This window comes from Zingiber officinale, chromosome 9A (assembly GCF_018446385.1).
Source record: "Zingiber officinale cultivar Zhangliang chromosome 9A, Zo_v1.1, whole genome shotgun sequence".
NCBI lineage: Eukaryota > Viridiplantae > Streptophyta > Magnoliopsida > Zingiberales > Zingiberaceae > Zingiber > Zingiber officinale.
The window spans coordinates 66,655,987-66,679,003 of NC_056002.1; the positions used below are offsets into that span (position 1 = coordinate 66,655,987).

The 23,017-nt window shown below is 31.7% G+C and overlaps 1 protein-coding gene across 4 annotated transcripts in view; it reads right to left on the reverse strand.

The window, feature by feature from the left end:
• The window catches only part of LOC122020503 (protein FRIGIDA-ESSENTIAL 1-like), a 38,823-nt gene extending 17,679 nt beyond the window's left edge, over window positions 1-21,144 (reverse strand). For 3 of the 4 annotated variants that reach the window (XR_006122238.1, XR_006122239.1, XM_042578459.1), the window contains exon 1: window positions 20,782-21,144. Coding sequence is in view for 1 of the 4 variants with exons in the window: in XM_042578459.1 (XP_042434393.1) it covers window positions 20,782-21,028 (247 nt within the window). In the remaining 3 variants the exon portion in view is untranslated. The remainder of the gene's footprint in view (window positions 1-20,781) is intronic. The other variant, XR_006122237.1, reaches the window with a different exon arrangement.
• Window positions 21,145-23,017: the final 1,873 nt, after the last annotated feature.

Sequence of the window (23,017 nt, forward strand, 5' to 3'; positions counted from 1 at the left end):
AACTTAGCCAAAGCATGCCCTTTAGAACATTTTAACAAAGTACAAACAGAAAATGCAAAATTAAAAAAAACAAATAGATTTATTTAAAAAGAATAATGCATGCTCAAATTTTTCACCAATTTCAAATTTTAAAAAAAAATGGACTAAATTAGTATACTAGGAATCATAGGAGTCAAATTGCAAAAATTCTTAGAAATTATATTCCACAAAAATTTCTAATAAACCCAGTATGTAGAAACTTATTTTGAGTTCCCAATCATACTTAGTCTGATTAAATTAAATTTTTTTTCACGCTATAAATTGAATTTACTTTAATTTTTAAAGTTGTTTACAAAATTAAATATTTCGCATGCTTCCTTTTAATATTTTGTGTAAAAAAAATCTATGAAAAATAAAGAGATTATCCATTAACAGAATTTTTTTTTGAAATTTTCAGAATGTTGTATTATTTTTTAAAATTTTTCTTTTAAAAAAAAAATTAAAGATTAAAAATGTTTCGAAATTTGATTTTTGAAAATCTTAATTTTTCTATGATAATGAAGTTCTATTAGACAAAATTTTTTCGAGATTTGTTGACAATTATATATATTTTTTTATGAATTTTTATCGAAAAATATATTTAAAATTTTTTCGAATTTTAATATTGAAAAACTTGATTTTTTTTTTTTTGCTAGCAATAGGTATATTTTTTATGTATAAAAAAATCAACAAGATTTTTAGATAACAATTTCTATTTTTAATCATTTTTTTTAAATGATTCTATCTGTTTAAAATGATTTATTACACTTAAAATAAAATTTATCTGTGTGTAAAAATTTTTCTCTGGGTTCAAATCCTATGTTTAATATTGACAAAAAATTTTAAAATTTTTCGACATCTAAAATAAATTTTAAAATTTTTCGACTTCTAAAAAAAAATTTAAAATTATTTTTGTTAAATAACAAATTAATTAATAAAAATTACTGTTTTTGAAAAATAATTTCGGTAAAACACAAGTTTTTGTATAAACTATTTAAAAACCTCTAGAAATATGTCCAATGTTTCTCTAATTATTTTTTTTCATATTTTTCCTAAGATATTTTTGATGTAATCAAGAGAAAGAATTAGGGACTAAGTAGAATTAGGGACTAAGTTAAGACGGAAATATATAATTTAATATTTTTTCTTGAACTAAATTGATCGCAATTTTTTTTTAAAGTGCAAATTTTTATTGTTTTATTATTTGTTTTGACCATAACTTAATTTAAGTTAATTTACATCAAAAAGTGAGAGATTTTAAGTATCCCGAGTGAGTTGTAATGTAATCAACCGAGTTAAGTTAGACTCTGCAGTTCAATGTCTTATGTCTAAGTGTGTAGAGACTTAGGAACACAAGAAGTCAAGCGGAAGATACAGCGAGAGAGAATGATGACACGGGAAGCGAGTCGATGGGTTCGATGCATCCAAAGGACGAGGAGCGGAAAAGTATACCGACGGAAAAGAAGGACGCGCGCAACACATCCGAGGAGCGAGAAGTCGGAAAGGAAGATTGCAAAAGAAGGTCGAAGCTGGATTCGGGTGAGTTCAACACTAGACAGTTGGAAGATCACCCAAACGATCGAACAAGTCAACTAGAGTTGACTGTGTCTAGGTGCCTGGACCTGGTCCAGGCCAGGTACAGGCACCTGGACCAAGTCTAAGCGCTCAGACTCTAAGCGCCTGGACCATGTTTAAGCGCCCTAGATGTCCCGACCACGTCAGGTAACCGTTGCAGCGAGGATCAAGTTGGAGTCCACGTTAGCAAGACTCCAGACACCCGGACCTAGTCCAAGCGTCCGGGACCCAATAAACTATCGACGAAGAGTCATTGCAAAATAGATTGAGGCGACTACATCCAAGCACCCGGACCTTGTTCAAGGGCCCGAGAGCTGCCACATCAGCCAATAGTTAACTTCGATCAATGGACTATAAATAGAGTCATAATCTTCGAAGTTCAGTACAACACACTCATTCTTAACTTCTGTACTCTGTTTTAAGTGTTATGTGATTTAAACGCTTGTAAGAGACTACTCCGCCTGCTTGGAAGAAGATCGTTTTAGTAGAGCTTTTTCATTGCCTTGGATTAACAACCTCCCTGATTGCAAACCAAATAATTCTTGCCTCTTCTTTATTTTGTTTATGTTATTATTTTTAATTAACCTGTGTTGTGTCCTTGCTAAGTAGCAAAAGAAAGTTCTTATTTATTATTACAGGCTATTTACCCTCACTCTAGCCGGCCTACACAGACCATCAGAAAATAATAGCTAAGAGTGTACTCGGTGAGTCAAATAGACATACACCACTAAGTAAAAAATATTGGTAATAGAATGACAAAGAAAAGAAAAAATGAAGAAAAAATAAACAGCTATATATTTATAAGAACAAGGAAAACTTAAAAATTATATAATAGCCAAGAAAGAGACTAAGAAAGTAGTAAATTAAGAAAAAAAATAAAACTTTTGAACGAATATATCAAAAATTAGATTAAAAAGAAGGAGAAAGATCCATTTATAGAATAGCTAAAGTGAAAGAAAAGAAGACAAGAGATTTTATCCAAATAAAATGTATTAAACATGAATGCAATAGGGTACCAGTAAACGATGGAGAAACAAAAAGCGGTGGAAGAAATATTTTCATCAACTTTTTAATGAAAGTTTAGTTAACCAACTTAACTTAAGTAATTTAAGTAGATCAAATGAGTATAGAAATTTAAATTTTTATTATAAAATTCAAACTTCAGAACAAGCTTTAAATGGAATGCACAATGGAAAAGTGACCAAATAATATTCCAATAGAGGTATGGAAGTGTCTAGGGAAACAAAATATTAAATGACTGATAAAATTAGTTAACATAATATTGAAAACGAAAAAAACATGCCTAATCAATGGCGGATAAATACTCTAGTTCCCTTATATAAAATTAAGGATGACAAACAAAATTGTGCAAACTATAGGGGTATTAAACTAATGAGTCATACCATGAAACTTTGAAAAAAAAAATAATAGAAAAAAAATTAAGGAGACACAATGACTGAAAATTAATTTAGATTCATGCCTGGAAGGTCAACAATAGAAGTTATACATCTTCTTGGACAACTAATTAAAAAAATATCAGGAGCAAAACAAGATCTACATATGATATTCATTAACTTAGAAAAAACTTATGATAGAACTCTTTGAGAAATTATATAGAGTTTTAGAAAACGGAGGTGTTACCATAACATATATTGATCTAATTAAGGATATGTATGAGGATGTAACGACTAGAATAAAGACTTCAGACGGAATAACTAAGCATTTCCAATAAAGATAGGGTTACATCAAGTATTAGCTCTAAGTCCCTATTTTTTTACACTAATTATGAATGAACTCAAACATTCAAGACACAGTGTTATGGTGCATGTTGTTTACAAATGATATTATTTTGACAGATGAAACAAATGAAAGAGTAAATGCTAAACTAGAATCTTGGTGGAAAATAATAGAAGGGAAAGGTTTTAGGCATAGTAGAATAAATACAAAATATATGAAATTTAAGTTTAACATTATTAGGTGTAATAAGACAATTGTTAAGATAGGAGATGACGATTTGCCTGGACTGAGAGCTTTAAATATTTAGGATCTTTTTTACAAGACGATAGAGGAATTGAGAGAGATGTCTTAAATAGAATAAAAGTAGGATAATTTAAATGGAGAACATGAGGTATTTTATATGATCGTAAAATATCTCTAAAACTTAAAAGAAAGTTTTATGAAGCAACAATTAGGCCTGTCATTTATATAGAGATGAATGTTGGATTATGACTCGAGAACATAAGTAGAAGATGAGAGTTAGAAATATGAGAATGTTAAGGTGAATGCGTGGATATACGAGAATAGACAGAATAATAAATGAGAGTATTAAAAAAAAGTCGGAGTTGCATCTATTGAAGGAAAACTTCGAGAGATATGTTTAAGATGGTACGGGCATATATCTAGACGACCAATAAAAGCATGTGAAAATATTACAAATACACATATCAAACGAGGAAAAGGTAAACCAAAAAAGATTTTATTAGTAACAATAAAACAAGATAAAATTTATTTAAGCATAGATGATGAAAAGTATAAGATAAAACTCAATGGCATAAAAGGGAATTCATATAGCCGACCCCACCAAACGTTCGTGAACAAGCTTGGTATTCGGCTTAGTAAAAACTTGTTTATGTTCGTTCAATACATATAAGACCAATTAAATGAATAAACTTGAATAACTCGTTAAACTAAACGAATAATCTTTAACATATATGTGTTCAACTCGTTAATGTTCGTGAACAACGTTCATGAACAATGTTCTCATGTGAACAATATTTTTGAATAATGATCGTGAATCATGCTCATCAATAAACCTCTTATCAACCTATTAAACAAATAAAGAAACTTTCAAAATGAATAAACAAATTTATATAATCAAGTTCAATAATCAATCAAACAAACTTAAAATGTAAAAGTTATAAACACTCAAACAAATTTGAATTGAGAGCTCGATAATATCTAAACAAATCAAGCTTAAGCCAAACTTGAACCAAGCTCAAGTTAAGCTTGAACCAAGCCCAAGCTCATAAAAAGGGAACTAAGCCAAGTTGAACAATGATTTCAACATCTTGGTTCATTTTAGGCTCGACTTGGCTTGAATCGGTCACCTTACCAAACAAGCTTAAACACCACAAAGCTTGGCTCGACTTGGCATGTTTACAAACCTATTGAGAATATTAAATTATATTTTAAGATAATTTAAGTAGGTCAAATGATTATAGAAATTTAAATTTTTATCGTAAAATTCAAATTTCAAAAGGAGAACAAGCTTTAAATGGGATGCACAATATAAAAGCTATTAGACCAGATGATATTTCGATAGAGGTATGGAAGTGTCTAGGAAATAAGGTATTGAATGACTTACAAAATTATTTAATATGATATTAAAAATAAAAAAAAATGTATGATCAATGGCGGGTAAGTACTCTAGTTCTCTTATATAAGAATAAGGGAAACATGTAAAATTGTGCAAACTATAGGGATATTAAACTAGTAAGTCATACCATAAACTATTGAAAAAAAGTAATAAGAAAATGATTAAGGAAGAAGACAACGATGACTAAAAATTAATTTAGATGCATACCTGGAAGGTCGACAATAAAAGTTATACATCTTCTCAGTAACTAATTAAAAAGTATCGAGAGAAAAAAAGTATTTATTGACTTAGAAAAAACTTATGATAGAGTGTTAAAAGAAATTATATGGAGAATTCTAGAAAAGAGAAGTGTTAACGTAACATATATTGAATTAATTAAGGATATATATGAGGATATAACGACCAGAAGACTTTAAGCAGATTAACTGAAATAGTTTCAATAAAAAAAGGATTACATCAAGGATCAATTCTAAGTTCTTATCTTTTTATACTAATTATAGACGAACTTGGACACATTCTATACACAATACCGTGGAGCATGTTATTTGTAGATAATATTATTTTTGGTAGATGAGACACATAAAGGAGTAAACGTTATACTAGAAGTGAAAAGTTTTAGGCTTAGTAGAGCAAAGACAAAATATATGAAATCTAAGTTTAGAAATATTGAACGTAATATACTTAAGATCATGTTTTCAAAATGATGGAAGGATTGAGAGATGTCTTACATAGAATGCAAGTAAGATGATTAAAATGTAAGAGTGGCAGATGTTTTATGTAATTATAAAGTACCTCTAAAACTTAAAAGAAAATTCTACAAAACCGTGTTTAAACTTGATATGTTATATGACGCTAAATGTTGGACTATGACTTAAGCAGAAGATAAGAGTTCATGAGGATATTAAGGTGGATGTGCGGACATATGAAGATGGACAGAATAAGAAATGAGAGCATTAGAGAGAAAGTTGCATCTATTGAGAAAAAATTTCAAGAAACACATTTAAGATGGTATAGATATGTACCAATAAATACTCCAGTTATGCGAAGTGAAACTATGGCTAATACACACATCAAATGCGGAAAAGAAACCAACAATAAAATAAGATAAAATTTACTTAAGTATAAATGCTTAAATAGTAGAGGATAAAGCCCAATAGTATAAAAAGATCCATATAACTGACCTCATTTAGTGGAATAAGACTTGATTGTTGTTATATTCTAATTTTGTATCTATAAAGAATATTATTCAACAAAATGTTTCATGTTAATCTTGCAAAAGGAATGAGAATGTATATGTTATTGATCTCCTTCATATTACTTATTCCTAATTCCTCTATTAAGTGTCTAATGTGTAAGAAAGGAAACATGGCTAGGCATAGGAGATTGGCACGCACAAATATGCAATCAATCAACAAAATATCTAGAGAAAGCTTAATAAAAGGAGTACCCGAAATATAATTTAACAAGAATAAAGTTTATGATGCTTGCCAAAAGGAAAAACAAGTAAGAATTATTCATAAAACTAAAATCATTGTAAATACCTTTAAGCATTAGAACTATTACATCTTCATTTGCTTTATAACCATGACATTTTCATATTGTCTTATCATTGTTTTAGTAGGTTTACATGGGTAAATTTTTTAAGACATAAAAGTGATATATTTAAATGTTCATAAATTTTTAAATGAGAATAGAAAATGAACCTCAAAATCAACCGATTAGAAATGATCGTGGTAGTAAATTTTGTTCATCACTTTTGTGAAACAAATAGCTATTTTGAATTCTCATCCCTAAAACATCACAACAAAATGATGTTGCAGAAAGGAGAAACAAAGCATTATAAGAAACCACTAGGACTAAGTGAATACTCCTCATTAAGTCAATCTGAGGCTAAGCCACACAATAGCGGATGTTATATTCAAAATATAAAATTCTGAATTAAAACACCTTATGAATTATATTTTAATGAGAAACCATTAACTATTTTAAATTTTTGGGAATAAGGCATACATATTAACCACTAAGTGTTGTCTAGGAAGATTTTCACCCAAAGTGGATGAATGAATCTTTGTTTGAGGAAACCTAATATAGTATTTGATAAAATCATAACATATATCATAAAAAAGAAAGTAAACAAGAAGATATATATCATATGTCAGACGTTTGTTTGGTCCTCCAAGCATCTGCCACTCTCTTGGGCCAAGATTTGTCTATCTAAACAAAGAGGATATGGACTTCAGGACCTACAAGCATGGAATAATGCTCTATTTTGCAAGACACTTTGGAACATCCAATGCAACACTAATTCTTTATGAGTGCGATGGGTTCATCATCACTACATCAAAGGAGTTGATTTTTGGCAATGGCAGACGAAACTCTCAGATTCTCCAGTGGCTAAGCGACTTATTGACATTCAAGACCAGCTGGGGCTGAACAGGAAAGGAGTAGCGAATATGAAGTTGTTGGAATGGTTTGCTGCGAAGAAAAATGGGACAACAAATGCGTACGATTTCTTTCGGCCAAAGGGGTCGATGGTACCTTGGGCACAAGTGATATGGAGGCCAGCAGTACTCAAACACCGCTTTTTTGTTTGGTTGCTTGCTCATGGAAGGCTGAGGAAAACATATACACTTCTGTGTGAATCGTACAAAACTTGTGCTTTATGTCGTAGGTATGATGAATCAAATGCACATTTCTTTTTTAAGTGTTCCATTACCAAACTCCTATGGAATAAGGTAAGAAGACGGCTAGACATTCGATATAAGGTCAGAACCATAGAGAGCCCACTTCAGTTTTCCAGCCACACTATAGAGGCAACCAGCGCATCATGAAAGTGCGATACCTTGTCATTTCATGTATAATTTATCTTTTGTGGGAATGTTGCAATAGATGTCGTTTTAAGAGTGATATACCTAATATTGATAGGATGTTTCACAAATTACAAACGCATGTCTATTGGTTTATGGATCTCCATTGATTGTATCTTTAATTGCATGTCAATATGACATCTATATATATATATATACCTTTTCCAAAAAAAACAAAGTAAATAAAAAAGACGAACAATCAATAATAGAAAATGTTGAAAAAATAAAGAAAATATAGATAATATAGAAGAACAACCACAAACATATAAAACTAATATTATTCATTCTACTGAATAAATTTTAGGAGACAAATCAATTATTGAAAAGATATCATTTTAAAAATCTATGAAACAACCTTGCTTTAATATTGAACCAAACAAAAGAAATGAAGCATTAAATGATCGAGACTGGATCATTGTCATGCAAGAAAAAGAGTTCGCACAATTTGAAATGTACTTGTCAAAGTTGAAGATTATATTAACGCAAAACATATCAAATACATGCAATTCTTACCACCTTTTATAGATCGATAACACAACTAATTATCTTTAAAAAAAACTTATCTAAAGTATAGAGACTGTTGTGGAAACTAACTACACTATCATATTCCATAATTTATGGAATATTTTCAACTTATACATGATTACAAAAATTATTTTCACACTCAAGCAGGTGAATAAATATTTATCTTTCCCAAATTCTCAATTTGATATAATATTTTGAAACACTGAGCTACTTGACCACTTAATAAGCGTATTTGCAAGTTTCTACATGATGAAGTGTCAATTTCAATGTGCTTCATTAGATCGTATATTACTAGATTGTGGGATATGCTAATTGTAGACTTATTATCATAATAAAGTCTCATTGAACCATCTCAAATTTCTAAGATGATATTTAAGTAAAGTAGTTCACACACATCTGGAGTCATTGTTCAGAATTATACCTTGCACTAGACCACTCCACTGGATTCTGTTTTGTTGCTCCTCCAAGGCACAAGATTATTACCAAGAAGGTGCAATATTAAGTGGTTGACCTCCGGTCAACCACTAACCCAGCATAATAAGATCTATCTCTAGCATCAAACCTCTTTTTCTTTTAAAGAGAATACTATTTGATTTCCTTTGAGAAATTGTAATACTGGGTAAGCTACTTACAAATGAGTTATTTTTAGGTTATGCATGAATTAATGCATATATACTATATCTGGCCGTGTTTGGAGCATAGATAAGTTTTCCGACTAAACATTGATACATTCTCTTATTTAATGCAGCATCTTCCATTATCACTCCAAGTATAATATTTAGGTTTGTTAGAGTACTTATTAGCATCTCTTAAAGATATTTGTTGGAAGATAAAGATAATTTGCTTAGATTGAATCCCCCTAAAGAAGAGTGTTTAATAAGTAATGTATAATTCTCTTAACTTTGTTTATATCCATGGCAATCATACAACTCTTGCAAATCTACTAAACTATGCTCGTCGTAATTGTTTAAATCCATATAAGACTTTCTTCAATTTATATATACAACATGAGAATCCAAATTATTTCCATATCCTACTAGGACCTCAATATAAATTCCTTTCTCTAGTTCTTGATGCAAAACAAGCATTCACATCAAACTATTGTAACTCTCAACTATAATTAACTGCCAATGATAGTAGAATTCTGTCAATATCAGCCAAAGTCTATATAATCAATTTCATAGGTTTAAGTATATCCCTTACCTATCATCCTTGCCATATACCTCTCTATTGATCCATTCCTTTAATATTTCACTAGAGACCCCATAAGTTTCCTTCCTTCTGGCAATTTCACTGATTTCCATATTTTATTCTTCTTTAATGCCTTCAGTTCTTTCATAGTTTATTTTCATTTCTCATTTGCTAATGCCTCAAATAAGGTGGTGATAGGGATAAAAATGGTGTTCGGGTTAACTAAGAAAGTTTATGTGATGGTGAAAACTATTTTAAAGATGCAAAATTTGCAAAAGGATATAAAGGTCATTTTGTGCACTGTCTAGTTCCATTCCTATAGCAATGGAGAGTTTTGGATATTCATTAGCTCCATGAAATTCAGTTTTAACTTATAACGAAGAATTAGAAATTATTAATCATACTCTAAATCTTGGTGGGGTTGGATTCTTGGACTTTCATTAGATCAGCAACAATGATTTTCATGCACAGAGGTTCATGTTGGTGAAGTGAGCCCCTAGTTGAGGTTGACCTAACTGGTCAAGGTTAACCATAATTTAGGAATTTGATGTTAGGTGGCAAGTAGGTTAAAGGTAAAAGTGACTTGAGTCAAGAATAACTATACATTTGGCATCGATTGAAGAGCAACATATGTTGACAAACATGGAGAATCCACTAAGGAGTTGGCAAGAGAGAAAGTCCAAGTGGACTAAGGTTGATTGAAAGTTGATACGAAGTCTAAGTGAGGTACACTACACATTTGACACTTATTGCTAGTGAAAGTTTAGGTGGTCAAGAGTGATTAGATGCTTGATAAGTGTTGAAGTCTTAGAACTCTAGGCATGTGATAAAGTTCTAAAGAAGTGAACACTAGGCAAGTGTTGAAATCCCTAAAGTAGTAAAGTTTAGGAAAGGTTGAAGTCCCACAGGAGTAAACTCTACCCATGCGAAAGTCACTATGAATCAAGGTCAACCTCAAGCTGGGCAAGTAAAAGTCTCAGTGAGTCGATGGTGGCTAGACTAGGCAATAGATGAAGTCCCAAAGAATTTATCACAGCATTGGAAGATCGAGGTTGGCATGTACTAAGCAAACGAGGAAGACCCAGAGACACGGAATCTCTTGGCACGACATGGATTTATCTCTGATGTGGCTAGAATTTGGGTTCTAGGCAACTAGTTAGAGTTAAAGTTCTAGTCGTCTAATGAACCCGAAGCCACAAAATTGTCATTTGGTTGAATTTTAGGTAGTGCATTTCAATTGATGTTGGGTTCAGATAACACTTGTACCATTTTAACGCCCTTAGATCTAGCTTCCCTCTATTTTTGACCATGCACATGAAAAAATAACACATCCAAATATCTTAAGAACAAACAAGTTTGTTTGTAGTGTGTATGCATAATGATTTAAAATCTTGAATCGTGATAAGGTTTCAATTCCAGACAAGAATGATACAATTTCGGTAGCGTATCACGCCAACATAGTTTAAGTATTTTTTTAAATATAAAATATATTAACTAAAAATAAAAAATTTAATATAAATATTTATAACAAAAAAGATTTTATATATATATATAGAATTAATGGAATAATTTTATTAGGTTTGAATTAATCTGTCTAAATTATCTTAATCATAGGTAGGAATTAATTAAAATTATTAACCTAAGTTATTTAATTATACCTAAGTTAAAACTTTCGCCCTGAATGCTCCGCTCACCTGCTCTGCGCTGCGACATGTCGCTGGCATCTAGACATGTTACCAGGACAACACGACACCTCCGGATGTGTGGTTAGCAGTTTCAAGCTAGCACAACGCGCCGAAGGCATCGTTGGGCAGCACGACTCATCCTAACGCTTCGTCAAGCCAGCATGACATGTCCAAAAGCATCGTCGGGCCCACTCGACGTGTCTGGAAGCGTCATTGGCGCCTCCAGACACATCGGGCCCGCACGTCCATAGGGCCTCGAGGCACACGAGCACTGAAGGTGTGTCGGTGTTGGTCCAGGAGCAGAACGTTTTGCCCATATTGGGCAAAACAAAATGAGATTTTAAACTATGGTATGTATAGATAGAATGTTGAGAGTGTTTCCTTTGGATTATTGAACCTTAAGATTTTAAAAGGCAAATGATTTATATGATAAATGGTTGTAACAATTACTTCCCCTAAAACATTTGATATAAACCCACTGCGCTCGCAACTTGTGATCACCTAACAGCCATGCTATTACAACCACCTCTACAACAATAAGCCAAGGGTGAGCACAACAAGCAATCGCCCAAACATTCGAAACTCATGCTAGCAATCATTTATTTAAAAAAAAAAACCTTCATGCATGGGGCACCACTTCAAAGAATTCAAGTGTCCTCTTACACAATCCTATTCATGGAGCATTATTTATTGCCTAATAACATCTTTCAATGCCAAAACTCTCACACCACAATCACATCTGCCAACTTTCAAAAGGATAAGCTCCACTTACTCTTTAAGCAAGACTCAAAAACCTTCTTGATCAAAGAGCAAGACATCTCCTTTTGAAGATCTAAAAGCAAGGTGAAGAGAAGCACCACCACTTCGACTTTGTTGTTTCAACCTAATTGCTTGCCTCCACTTATTGGGAGGACTTATAAGATAATGAACAGCATAGTTACCACATATTCACAATCCAATTACCTAGCATCTATAATATGCCATGCGAAAGTAAGCTCCACCATTACCAACCTCTGCTTGTGATCTAACAACTTGGCTACAACTATAATTCACATAGATGAAAGCACCACCACTAATAACCTGTTCTCGCAACTTAACTTGATAGTTTGTCAACAATTGCACCTAGCAAAAATGTGAGAACCACCATTATCAATCTCTGCTAATGACCCAACTTCTTGCATCCTCCATCAACTATTTTTACATATTCTCATATTTGTCATTAAAGGGATCATGAGATGTGTGATTGATTAAGTCAATAGGTTTATTTCAACATATTATGGTTTCATTTTGTTATCATGTCTAGTTCATCTTTCTACTCATGAGAGTTCTAATTTATGTCAACATAGTCTCTAGGCTTCAGCTCAAGGGAAAGCACTACTTCAAATAGAATATACAATCTAGAAAACCTTATTATACAATCTTAAAACCAATTCCAACAACTAATAAGAAATTCAAAAACAACATAAAAGCAAGTTTTATTAAGGACTATCAGCCCAAAGCATATTGAATTGCATGGAGAATTCTTTTTTTAAAACCATTAGACATCATGTCTAGTGTTGTCTTATCCAATCTTACTTACTGATAAAATGGGATGATCTAAAAAAGAGTGTATGTGTTATGTTTTGCCCCTTTCATACTATATACCCTTCTTGGTTCTTAATGAAAAGGCAGGTCTAAAAAAGTAATTCTTAGATCATTTCCAAGGTAGTAAAAAAGAAAAGAAAATGTTTGTAGATAGCGTTTGCTAGCCTCGTAAGACTAGTCTCTATCGGAATCAACGAGCAAGCTTAACGAAACTTGCCTCTACTCATATCCATGCCGAGTTATTCTCGAGGCAACTTCACTAAGTCATGAGTCGTGTCTCTGCTTCGGTACTAGCCGAAAGGGGAGGACGAGCAATCCAAGAGAGGAATCATGACTCGACTCGGTAACCGGCGGTACAAGGCAACCCGGCAGTACCAATCGAGATGGACGGCAGCCAGCTATTGTCCGGAGGTTGGAACCACGCTACCCAAAAGAGGACAGCATGATTGTGGCAGCTGAACCGATTCAGCCGGTGCTTGCAAGATCCGGCAACAAATTTTAGCCTTGCTGGAATTTTTTACAGCAACCATCGCTGGCTGAAATAGGAGCTTGACACCACATAGCAGTTTTGGTTGTTGTTCACGTTGAAAGTTATTCATGTTTGAAAAACGTGAATTGCTTGGTTGAAAAACGTGAACAGTTTCACATTTTCAATTGTTTGTTCCAGGGTTACAAATGTCGTTTCGTGCCGCCCGGCACGGGCGGTTTTTACCGTTCCGCCGGGCGGCCGAAACGGCACGGGGGGCGTCCCCGTCTCGGCGTCGCCGGAGGAGACGTGGGACGCCGGCGGCGTCCCGCGACGCCTTCGGCACCGAAGGCGTCGTGCGCAACTCCTTCTGCAGCGTCGCGCACGACGGCGTCTGCGGCGCCGGAAGCGTCCGGCAAGGTCGCCGGACGCTTCCGGCGCCGCCGGACGCCCCTCGCGGGATCGCCCGCGACCATCGCGGCGCGCGATCTCGCGATCGCGTACTGCGCGTTTTTTTTTTAATTTTTTTTTTCTGTTTTTAATAAATATTTATTTTATTTAATTAATTTAAAGAATTCCCAAGGAGGATATGTGGAGGATGTGTGATATTTCGAAGAGGCTTTTATAAGTCCTAATTAAATTATCCTAATAAAATAAATAAAAAATATATTTAAAATTAAAATAAATTAAATAAATTTTATTAATTAATATTCTGAAAAAATAATATTTTAAATTTCATTTAAAAATTTTAAAAAATATATAATAATTTTTATTTATATTCTAATATATTTTTTATTATTTTAAATTTCATTTAAATTTTTAAAAAAAATTTAAAAAATTCTAAAAATTTTTTTAAAAAAATCTAATAAATTATATTTATATTCTGATATTTTTTTTATTTTTTAAAATTTTTTTACTTGATAGTTTTTATTATTTAAAATATATATTATTTAATTAATAATTAATTAAATGAATAAATAGTTAATTTATATAATTATTATTAATATAAAGTAATATCTTGTATTAATTTATTATTATTATTATTATTATAGATACTTCCATTTTAATTTGAATTATTAATATATCAATTCTATTTAAATAAAATTATTTTTAATTATTTTTTCTAACAATATTAAATTATTCAATAATTGAGAACTTATAATAAATCAATATACAACTTATTTTTATATACACAATAAACATATTTATCTTATAATTACTATAGATAAATAAAAAATACCGAAACTGTATCGGCACGGCACGATACGATACCGAAACCGTACCGTTCCGATCTGAGACCGAAACCTCGGCACGGGTCGAAATTTTAAACCTTGGTTTGTTCAACAACGTGAACAATTCACGTTTTCAACTTATCAAGCAACGTGAGTGGCTTTCACGTTCCAACATGAAGCAATCCCGGTTTGCAACGTCAACGTGAATGGCTATTCGTTCATGTTGCAGTTGGGCGGCAACCGCTTTCGCCGTAACATAATTTCCGACAAGACAACACCTTCCGTGGAACTCCGTCGATGTCCTTTGTTGTCCGGAATAATGTCTTGGACAGTCGGATGTGATTGTTTGTTGGTGTGCGGCGGCGGGATAGCAAGGGGGCAGCCTCCTTCGTCCTTGGGCAGCGGCGATGGAAACTTCAGCCGGCGGCTGCTGCTCCTGAGGTCAGTGGCTAGCCGGAGGAGGGAGGGCAGTCGGTTGCTAAAGCTGGACGGGGACACAAGGGGAGGGTTTCCCCTTGGTGATCGGCGGCGGCTAGGAGAGAAGTAGAGAAAAGATCCCAAAAACCTAACCTTTAGGTTTTCATTGAATTAATTAATTAATTATTCTCTTCCATCTAAATTTTATTTATAGATCTTCTATTAGGTTTAGATCAAATCCAAACCTATTAACGTAAACCCAAAGTCCAAACCAATAGCCTTAATTTGGTTAACGACCAAACCATGCTAGTTAAAAACCAAACCACTTAGTTCAATAATCAAACCTCTTTTAATTAAAACTAAATCAATTTGGTTTATAATTAAACCAAAAAAGGTCCAATTCGTCTTTAAAAGGCGTGGCTTATCTGCACTTTCGTTGCGCCAAACTCTTTCCATATTAGCCCTTCGTCTGGTCCAATCAGACTTAATCTCTCTCGATTTGAGAATCCAATCATCAAACTCGTTTTATGTCTCTCGGATAAACTTATAGTGCATGTGATCTTAGAGGTTTCCGATTTATGTTGGTTGTCCATAATTAACCATTAATTATGGATCGATCATGAGTGACACCAAGTAGTATATCATGATTCTCAATTAACCGAAAAATCGACAGTTGATTCTAGAACTTCTTCTGAACCCTTCAACAGCTACATTGAGTCATGTCTTGTTCCTTTCACTCGTCTTATACCCACTTGATTCAGGAGATAGTTTATGTGTCAGTCTCCACTAAGCTGACTACATCACACCTAACCCAGGTAATACTTCCTTGTCCTGTGTATTCAAATTACTCAGACATGTGTCTAAAGAGTATCATACTCTTAACATATGATACTTTGGCAAAAACTTTGAATAATAATCCTGACAGGGGGTCATAGTGTATACATCTTCTTGTAAGGAGTGGTGAATCTTTTGTTGGCTATTGAAAAACCTTCGGGCACTTCGACTTATACCCAATCATCCCGGATCCACACCTCCACGAAGATTCTTGATTGCGATATCAAAGTATAAGTCTCCATATCATCCCGGATCCACACCTCCACGAAGATTCTTGCTTGCGATATCAAAGTATAAGTCTCCATGGCTAATGTGACTTGAATACCTCAAGTCGAAAGAAACTTACACTCGAGCTGCAATGAGATCTTTATGCATATCTGTATATATAAAAAACCATATGAAGTCTCATGTCAAGCCATTCTAATGAACTAGTTATCATAACTAGCATCCACGTTTAACTCTCGACAACCCAATGTCTCCAGCCAGTGAGTAACAGTTGCTTGGTTGGACCAAGGAGTATTATCCGTGTTAATCTCATAGAATCGATAATGTCTAAACACATCAATTCGTCGACTAGAGAAGATTTCAATACATTCATAATTACACATATAGAAATGCTCACTAGTCGTGATCCAATCACAAGTTTTCTCATGCTATAAATCGTATTACGGACATTCAGTAAGTAAGTTTAAGATCCAATCAAACACATATAAAATGTGCACTCAAATTCAAGGCGATTGCCTTAGGACATCTCTCAAATATAACAATGATGACAAGCTGTTGTGACCATCAGGTTCTTTTATTTTTTTTCCTTTCTTCTTTTTCCCTATTTTTGTTTTTTTATTTTGTATTTTTTTACGTAATTAATTTCAATTCTGTCTCTTATTTTAAATTTTTTCCACTTTTATCCAATAATTTTTCCCCTCCATCCTTAATTTTTTTTCCTCCATCCGTCCACAAGGATAAACAAAGAGAAAAAAAAACCTCTAGAAATGTTTTTCCTTTCTTCATTCATCCATGAGGAAAAAAACATCTTTGGGCACAACGGCTATATAAAAAAAATCCGTTGTGAGAATCTATAGCACTCTATTAATAAAAATATTTTTTATAATTATATTTTATATTTAAAAAATATTAAAACTATATTGACACGGCACGACATGGTACTAAAATTGTATATTGATCATAAAATGAAACTTCAACATGACTTGAAATTTTAAACTTTACACAAATATTATGTGTGAATCCATCAAACTATTGCATAGATACTAGGTTGTTCCGTCGAAGAAATGCATTACAGGGACTACAACGTCTCGACAAGGATCGCTACATGTCCATAAAAATTTAGGTGTAGCATTGAATATACAAGAGTTCTTACACTTAGATAAGAACACATTATAGGAATATTAATTGTCTTAGATTTAAAACATGGAATGTAGGAGCTCTTACTGACAAAGCAATGATGATAGTAGATATGATAATTAAAAGAAAAAATTAATATTTTATGTTTCTAAAAATAAAATGGGTAGGGGAGTAGGCAGAGATGATAAAGAAGTCAGATTTTAAATTATGGTACATAGAAAAAGTAAAACGAGAAATGAAATAGACATTGTTATAGATATCTAGTTAAGGGACGAAATAGTAGTAGTTTGGAAAGGAGATGGGATTATAACTCTCAAGATAGTGGTATCAAAAGAAATTATTAATGTAATTAGTATATATATGCACCACAAATAGGATTAGATGAAGACACCAAGCATAAATTTTGGAAACACTTAGATATAGTAAAAAAAAATATTTCAACAAACAAGATAATCTTAATAGGAGATTTAAATGGGCATATAGAGTAAGAAATAAAAAATATGATAGGGTATATAGGAGTCATGATTTTAAAACAAAAAATGAAGAAAAAGCTATATCAAATTTTGTGATAGCGTATGAATTTATAATAGCTAACACATTTTTCATGAAATGAGAATAACACTTGGTTACGCTTAAAAGTTAAATAATAAGTCGCAAATTTTAGACAAGGGATAAAAAAATTATAAAGATTATACGGTCATCCCTCAAAAAAGCATACCCACTCAACATAGGTTAATGATATTAGACATGCCACTGAAGGATAGTATCAGTAGAAGAAAAACATGCATAAGGCCTAGGATCAAGTGATGGAAATTAAAGAATGGGAAGCAAATTATTTTTAGAGAGCAAAAGCACAAGTATTAGGAGAAATACATGGTGACTCAAATACAACATGGAATAAGATAGTATCAAATTTGAAAATGACGGCCAAGAGCATATTCAATTAAGAGGACAGACACCACTAAATAAAAAATCTTAGTAGTAAAATAAGGAAGTACAAGAGAAAGTGATTAACAAAACAACCTATAAATTACTATACACTTGTGATAATGAAGAAACATTAAAAAGTATGCAGTAGTCAAGATAGAAGTCATGAAATACAATAAGTGAAACTAAGAATGAAGCTTTCGAACATTTGCATCGACAACTTGATAAAAAAAGGGCAAAAGTATATATATAGAATAACTAACGTAAGAAAGAGAAAAATAAGGGATCTTACCAAATAAATATATTAAAAATAAATCTAATATGATACCAGTGAAGGATGAAGAAATAAAGGAGCAATGAAAGAGGTATGTTTATTAACTTTTTAATGAAAGTTCAGATGACCTACTTAATTTAGGAAATTTAATTTTTTATAGAAGAATTTAAATTTCAAGCGTTAAATGGGATGCAAAATGGAAAACAGTTGGAGGAGTTGATATTTCAATAAAGGTATGAAACAGTTGATATTTCAATAAAGGTATGAAAGTGAATGACTTACGAAGTTATTCAACTTAATATTGAAAATAGAAGAATATCTTATGAAAGATAAATACTCTAGTCCCTCTATATAAAAACAAAGTAGAGTTACAAAATTGTGTGAATTATAGTGGCATTAAGATAATAAGTTATACCATGAAACTTTGGAAAATAGTGCTAGAAAAAAAAAGGAGAATAAGGTGACTAAAATTAATTTAGATTCATTCTTAAAAGGTCAACAATGTAAGTTATACAATTCACATACAACTAATTGAAAAGTATCGAGAAAAAAATAAGATATATGATATTCATTAACCTAGAAAAAGCTTATGGCAAAATTTTGAGGTAGATTATATAAAGAATCTAAAATATAAGGGTGTTAAGATAGGCAGATTAACTTAAACATTTTCTGTAAAAATAAGGTTACATTAAGGATCAGCTCAAAATTTCATATTTGTTTATATAAGTCATGGATGAACTCATTGAACACATCATGTTGTTCCCGATGACATTGTTTTCGGACATAAAAGAGTAAATGCTTAACTCAAATCTTGACAAAAATATTATAAGTAAAAGATTTTAGGCTTAGCAGAGTAAATACAAAACATATATAATTTAAATTTAGTATTAGTAAACATAGCAAAACAATTGTTAATATAGAAGATAATGAGTTTCTTGTAACTGACAACTTTATGTAGGATTGTTTTTACAAAAAGATGTCGGGGTTAAGAGAAATGTTTTACATATGATACAAGTAGAATGGTTGAAATGACGGATAGTATTCTTTGTTATAATAAGGTACCACTAAAGCTTATAAAAAAGTTTTATAATATAGGGAGCACACAAGCAAAAGACAAGAGACACAAAGATAAAAATCTGAAGATGGATGTGTGAGCATATGAGCATGTACATAATAAGAAATGAGAATTTTAGGAAAAACAATTTGAGGTTATGCCTATTGAAAGAAAATTTCGAGAGATGCATTTAAGCTTGTACAAACATGTACAGGTGGCCAATAGATACTCCAATTAAATGATATAAGAACATGATAAATACACACATTAATTGAGAAAGAGAAGGCTAAAAAAGACTTATTAGCAACGATAGAAAAATATAAATTTAAATAGATGAGGATATAGTAGAGGATCAAGCCCAATAGCCTAAGAGGATCTATATAATCTACCCTACTTAGAGGACTAAAGGCTTGGTTGTTGTTGTTGTAAAGGGGGAGGGGAGATAGGTTGTGGTAGAATAGCTAGCTCTTTGTCAAATGAGGATTCAAAAAGAATGTTCCAGAATCAAACTATGGCTTTAATGTCATTAACAAAAGTGTTATGGGATATTATTTCTTGATGGTATTCAACCGTCCATAGCTCAATTCAAAAGATGCACAAGGAGTAAGTTATGAAAGAAGGAGTAAGTTATGAAAGGAGAAATTAAATAAAGGTTCTGCTAAGTCTTCACTAGAAAGTACTAGTTACAATTCACTAAAAATGTATTGGCTAGATGAAGTAATATAAATGGTAATGGGATGAAGAACTAGAATAGAAAATTGAAGAAAAAATAGACATCATAATTTCTATTGTAATTTTAGCATGTGCTCTTATTTCAAGTTGATCTTAAGATGGATGAAATCACACAAACTGATCATAATTTAGTTAAATACTTCTACTCAAACCTATGTTTGCTAAAACAAACAAAACAAGACAATACAAGACCCTTTTAATAGTGGAATGGTGCAACCAGGTGATGAAACGTAGGCAAGAAAGTAAGAACTCAAACCTAAAAGTCCACGGTTAGGCTAGATAAAAGGATATAAGCTCTTCGAAGAATTGTCCATCTAAATGGAAAAAAAAAAACATAGCTTTTTTAATCAGTTAGTAGTTGTTCAAGTGGATTTTACTAGTGAATACCTTGAAATAACTGAAAAAAGTACCTGACACTGGCAAAATAAGATGTTCAATGTTCAGGATTTCAGAACATGTTATAGACCAGTTATCACTCCATAAATTCAATGATCTGCCAGAAAACTATGGAAATAACCTTTGCCAATTTGCTGTAAACTAAAGCATACATTCTAACAGTTCCCAATAAGGGGAATGAGGGAATTCAGTAATAGACAATATCAGAGGAATCAATAGAAAAATTTTAAAACATAGAAGATGAAAGATCGGTAAAAGGGACAAACCATAGTCTTGGTCTCTGAGCAAATCGGAGCCTCCTTCTCCTTCCTTTCCTCCTCCTACTTCATCTTCCTCCATCTCCTCCCCTTGTTCCTCTTCCACCAACTTCTCGTCCTCCTCATCGCGCTCTCCCTGGTGTTCAAACAGAGACTCAGCGTCGCCATCACCATTAGCGGTGACAGCGTGTGAATCGACCTCTCCCGTTGGATGAGGGGAGGAATCAAGGGTTGCCTTGGGGAAGGCTTTCAACATCTCCAACAGCTACTCATGCAACCGTCTTCGGAGGCGGCGGCGGCGGCGGCGGCGGCGGCGGTGGCAGCGCGGCTGCGAAGGGGACGAAAGCGAAGGTTAGAGACCTCTCGTTATTTAAAACAATGAAAAATGGAGTAATAAAAATTACTCAATGAAAAAAAAAAAAAAAAGTTAAAAAAAGTTTAAGAGTAGACATGTAAAATTATGATCCATCATTTCAGTTTTTATGGATCCCATCAATTTATATATCTATTCTTGAATTTTTTTTCTTGGACATATCATTTTTTTGAAAAATGTATGCGTTAATAATGTTCCCTGATTATTTTATTTCAGCATTTTATATTATACCAAATATTTAGTGGAGCGAGCCGACCAACCATGGTTAATCGACCTAAAAGGTCAATTAAAAATTAAAAAATATATACATATTTTTAGTACCGAAAAATTTTTTATAAATATTAAAAACATCCATATCACCTTTTAAAATATATAATTTATTTTAAATTTTATATTTTATATTAAAAAAATTTTACATTAATTATTATGTTTATTTTTTAAATTTAAATTTCATGAATAATATTTTTTAAATTTATGGAATAAAATTTATTTCTTAAATAATAAAATACATTTAATAATATAGCGTATAGTTAATATAGTGGATGATTTATTTTAAAATTTGTTACTTTTAGTAAAGAGTATTTTTTATATTTATTTAATATTAAAAAAAAAGAAAAAATCTTGAAAAGATTTTTTATTAACTTGTGTAAATTTTAATTTTTAATTTTTTTTTACTTTTTTTAAAAAAAATTTATTTATATATAAAATATAGAAATTTATAAATTTTATAATTAAATTAATTATAATATATTAAAATTAAAATAATTTAATTATTATATATTAATAGTTAGTTTATAAACTTTCTAAAAATTTAGAAATTTTAAAATTTTATTGGTGCAATAATTAAAGGAAATAATGAGGTGAGGGGAGTGTTGAAAAATAAAATATGTGGGTGTCCATAACCCCTAATGACTTCATAAACTCCCTCATCTACATAACCTATTTTCTTTTAAACTCCTAAGTTATATAAATTCATGAGGAGTTTTAATATGATTGTATACCTATAAATACATATGTATATGTTCATTTCAAGAAGTAAGAAAAAGAGAGGAAAAAGAGAAAAGGTTAATAATATTTCCTTTTCATATGCAATTGCTTATATAATTTTATAACACGTTATCAGCACGAAGAGCTCTACTCTTTCTTTTAAATCAATTATAGGTAATATTAAAAAAATGTATAGATATATTTATATATACATTTTTTTTTTCCTCAATCAAAATTATTTAAATGTCAAGAAGTTAAATTTATAGTTCCTTTATCATTTGTTAACTATTATCCGATTAACTATTAGTTAGTTACTTATTTGTATGATTTGCAACGTTTTAAAAATTTTACAATATTTTACAGTTAAGTATTACCAAATCATCTTTTGATTATATCATGTTTTATCATTTATTAATAAATATATATGATGCACGATAATTATTATTAATAATTTAGTTTTCTTTGTAATAGATTCTTACTATGTCCAATCTTTCAAAGTTAGAGTTTGTGGCTCTTGATATTTCGGGAAAAAATTATCTATCATGGATTTTGGATGCGGAGATTCATTTGGATGCTATGGGTCTTGGAGACACCATAAAAGATGGAAATAAGGAATCTTTACAAAATTGTGCAAAAGCAATGATATTCATTCGTCACCATCTTCATGAAGCATTGAAAATTGAATATTTGACAATTAAAAATCCACTTGAGCTATGGAATAATTTGAAGGAAAGGTATAGCCATTATAAAACTGTGATTCTTCCAAATGCTCGTTATGAATGGATTTATTTATGTTTACAAGATTTTAAATCTGTAAGTGAATATAACTCAGCAATGTTTAGAATTAGATCAAAATTAAAATTATGTGGTGAAAAAATTACTGAT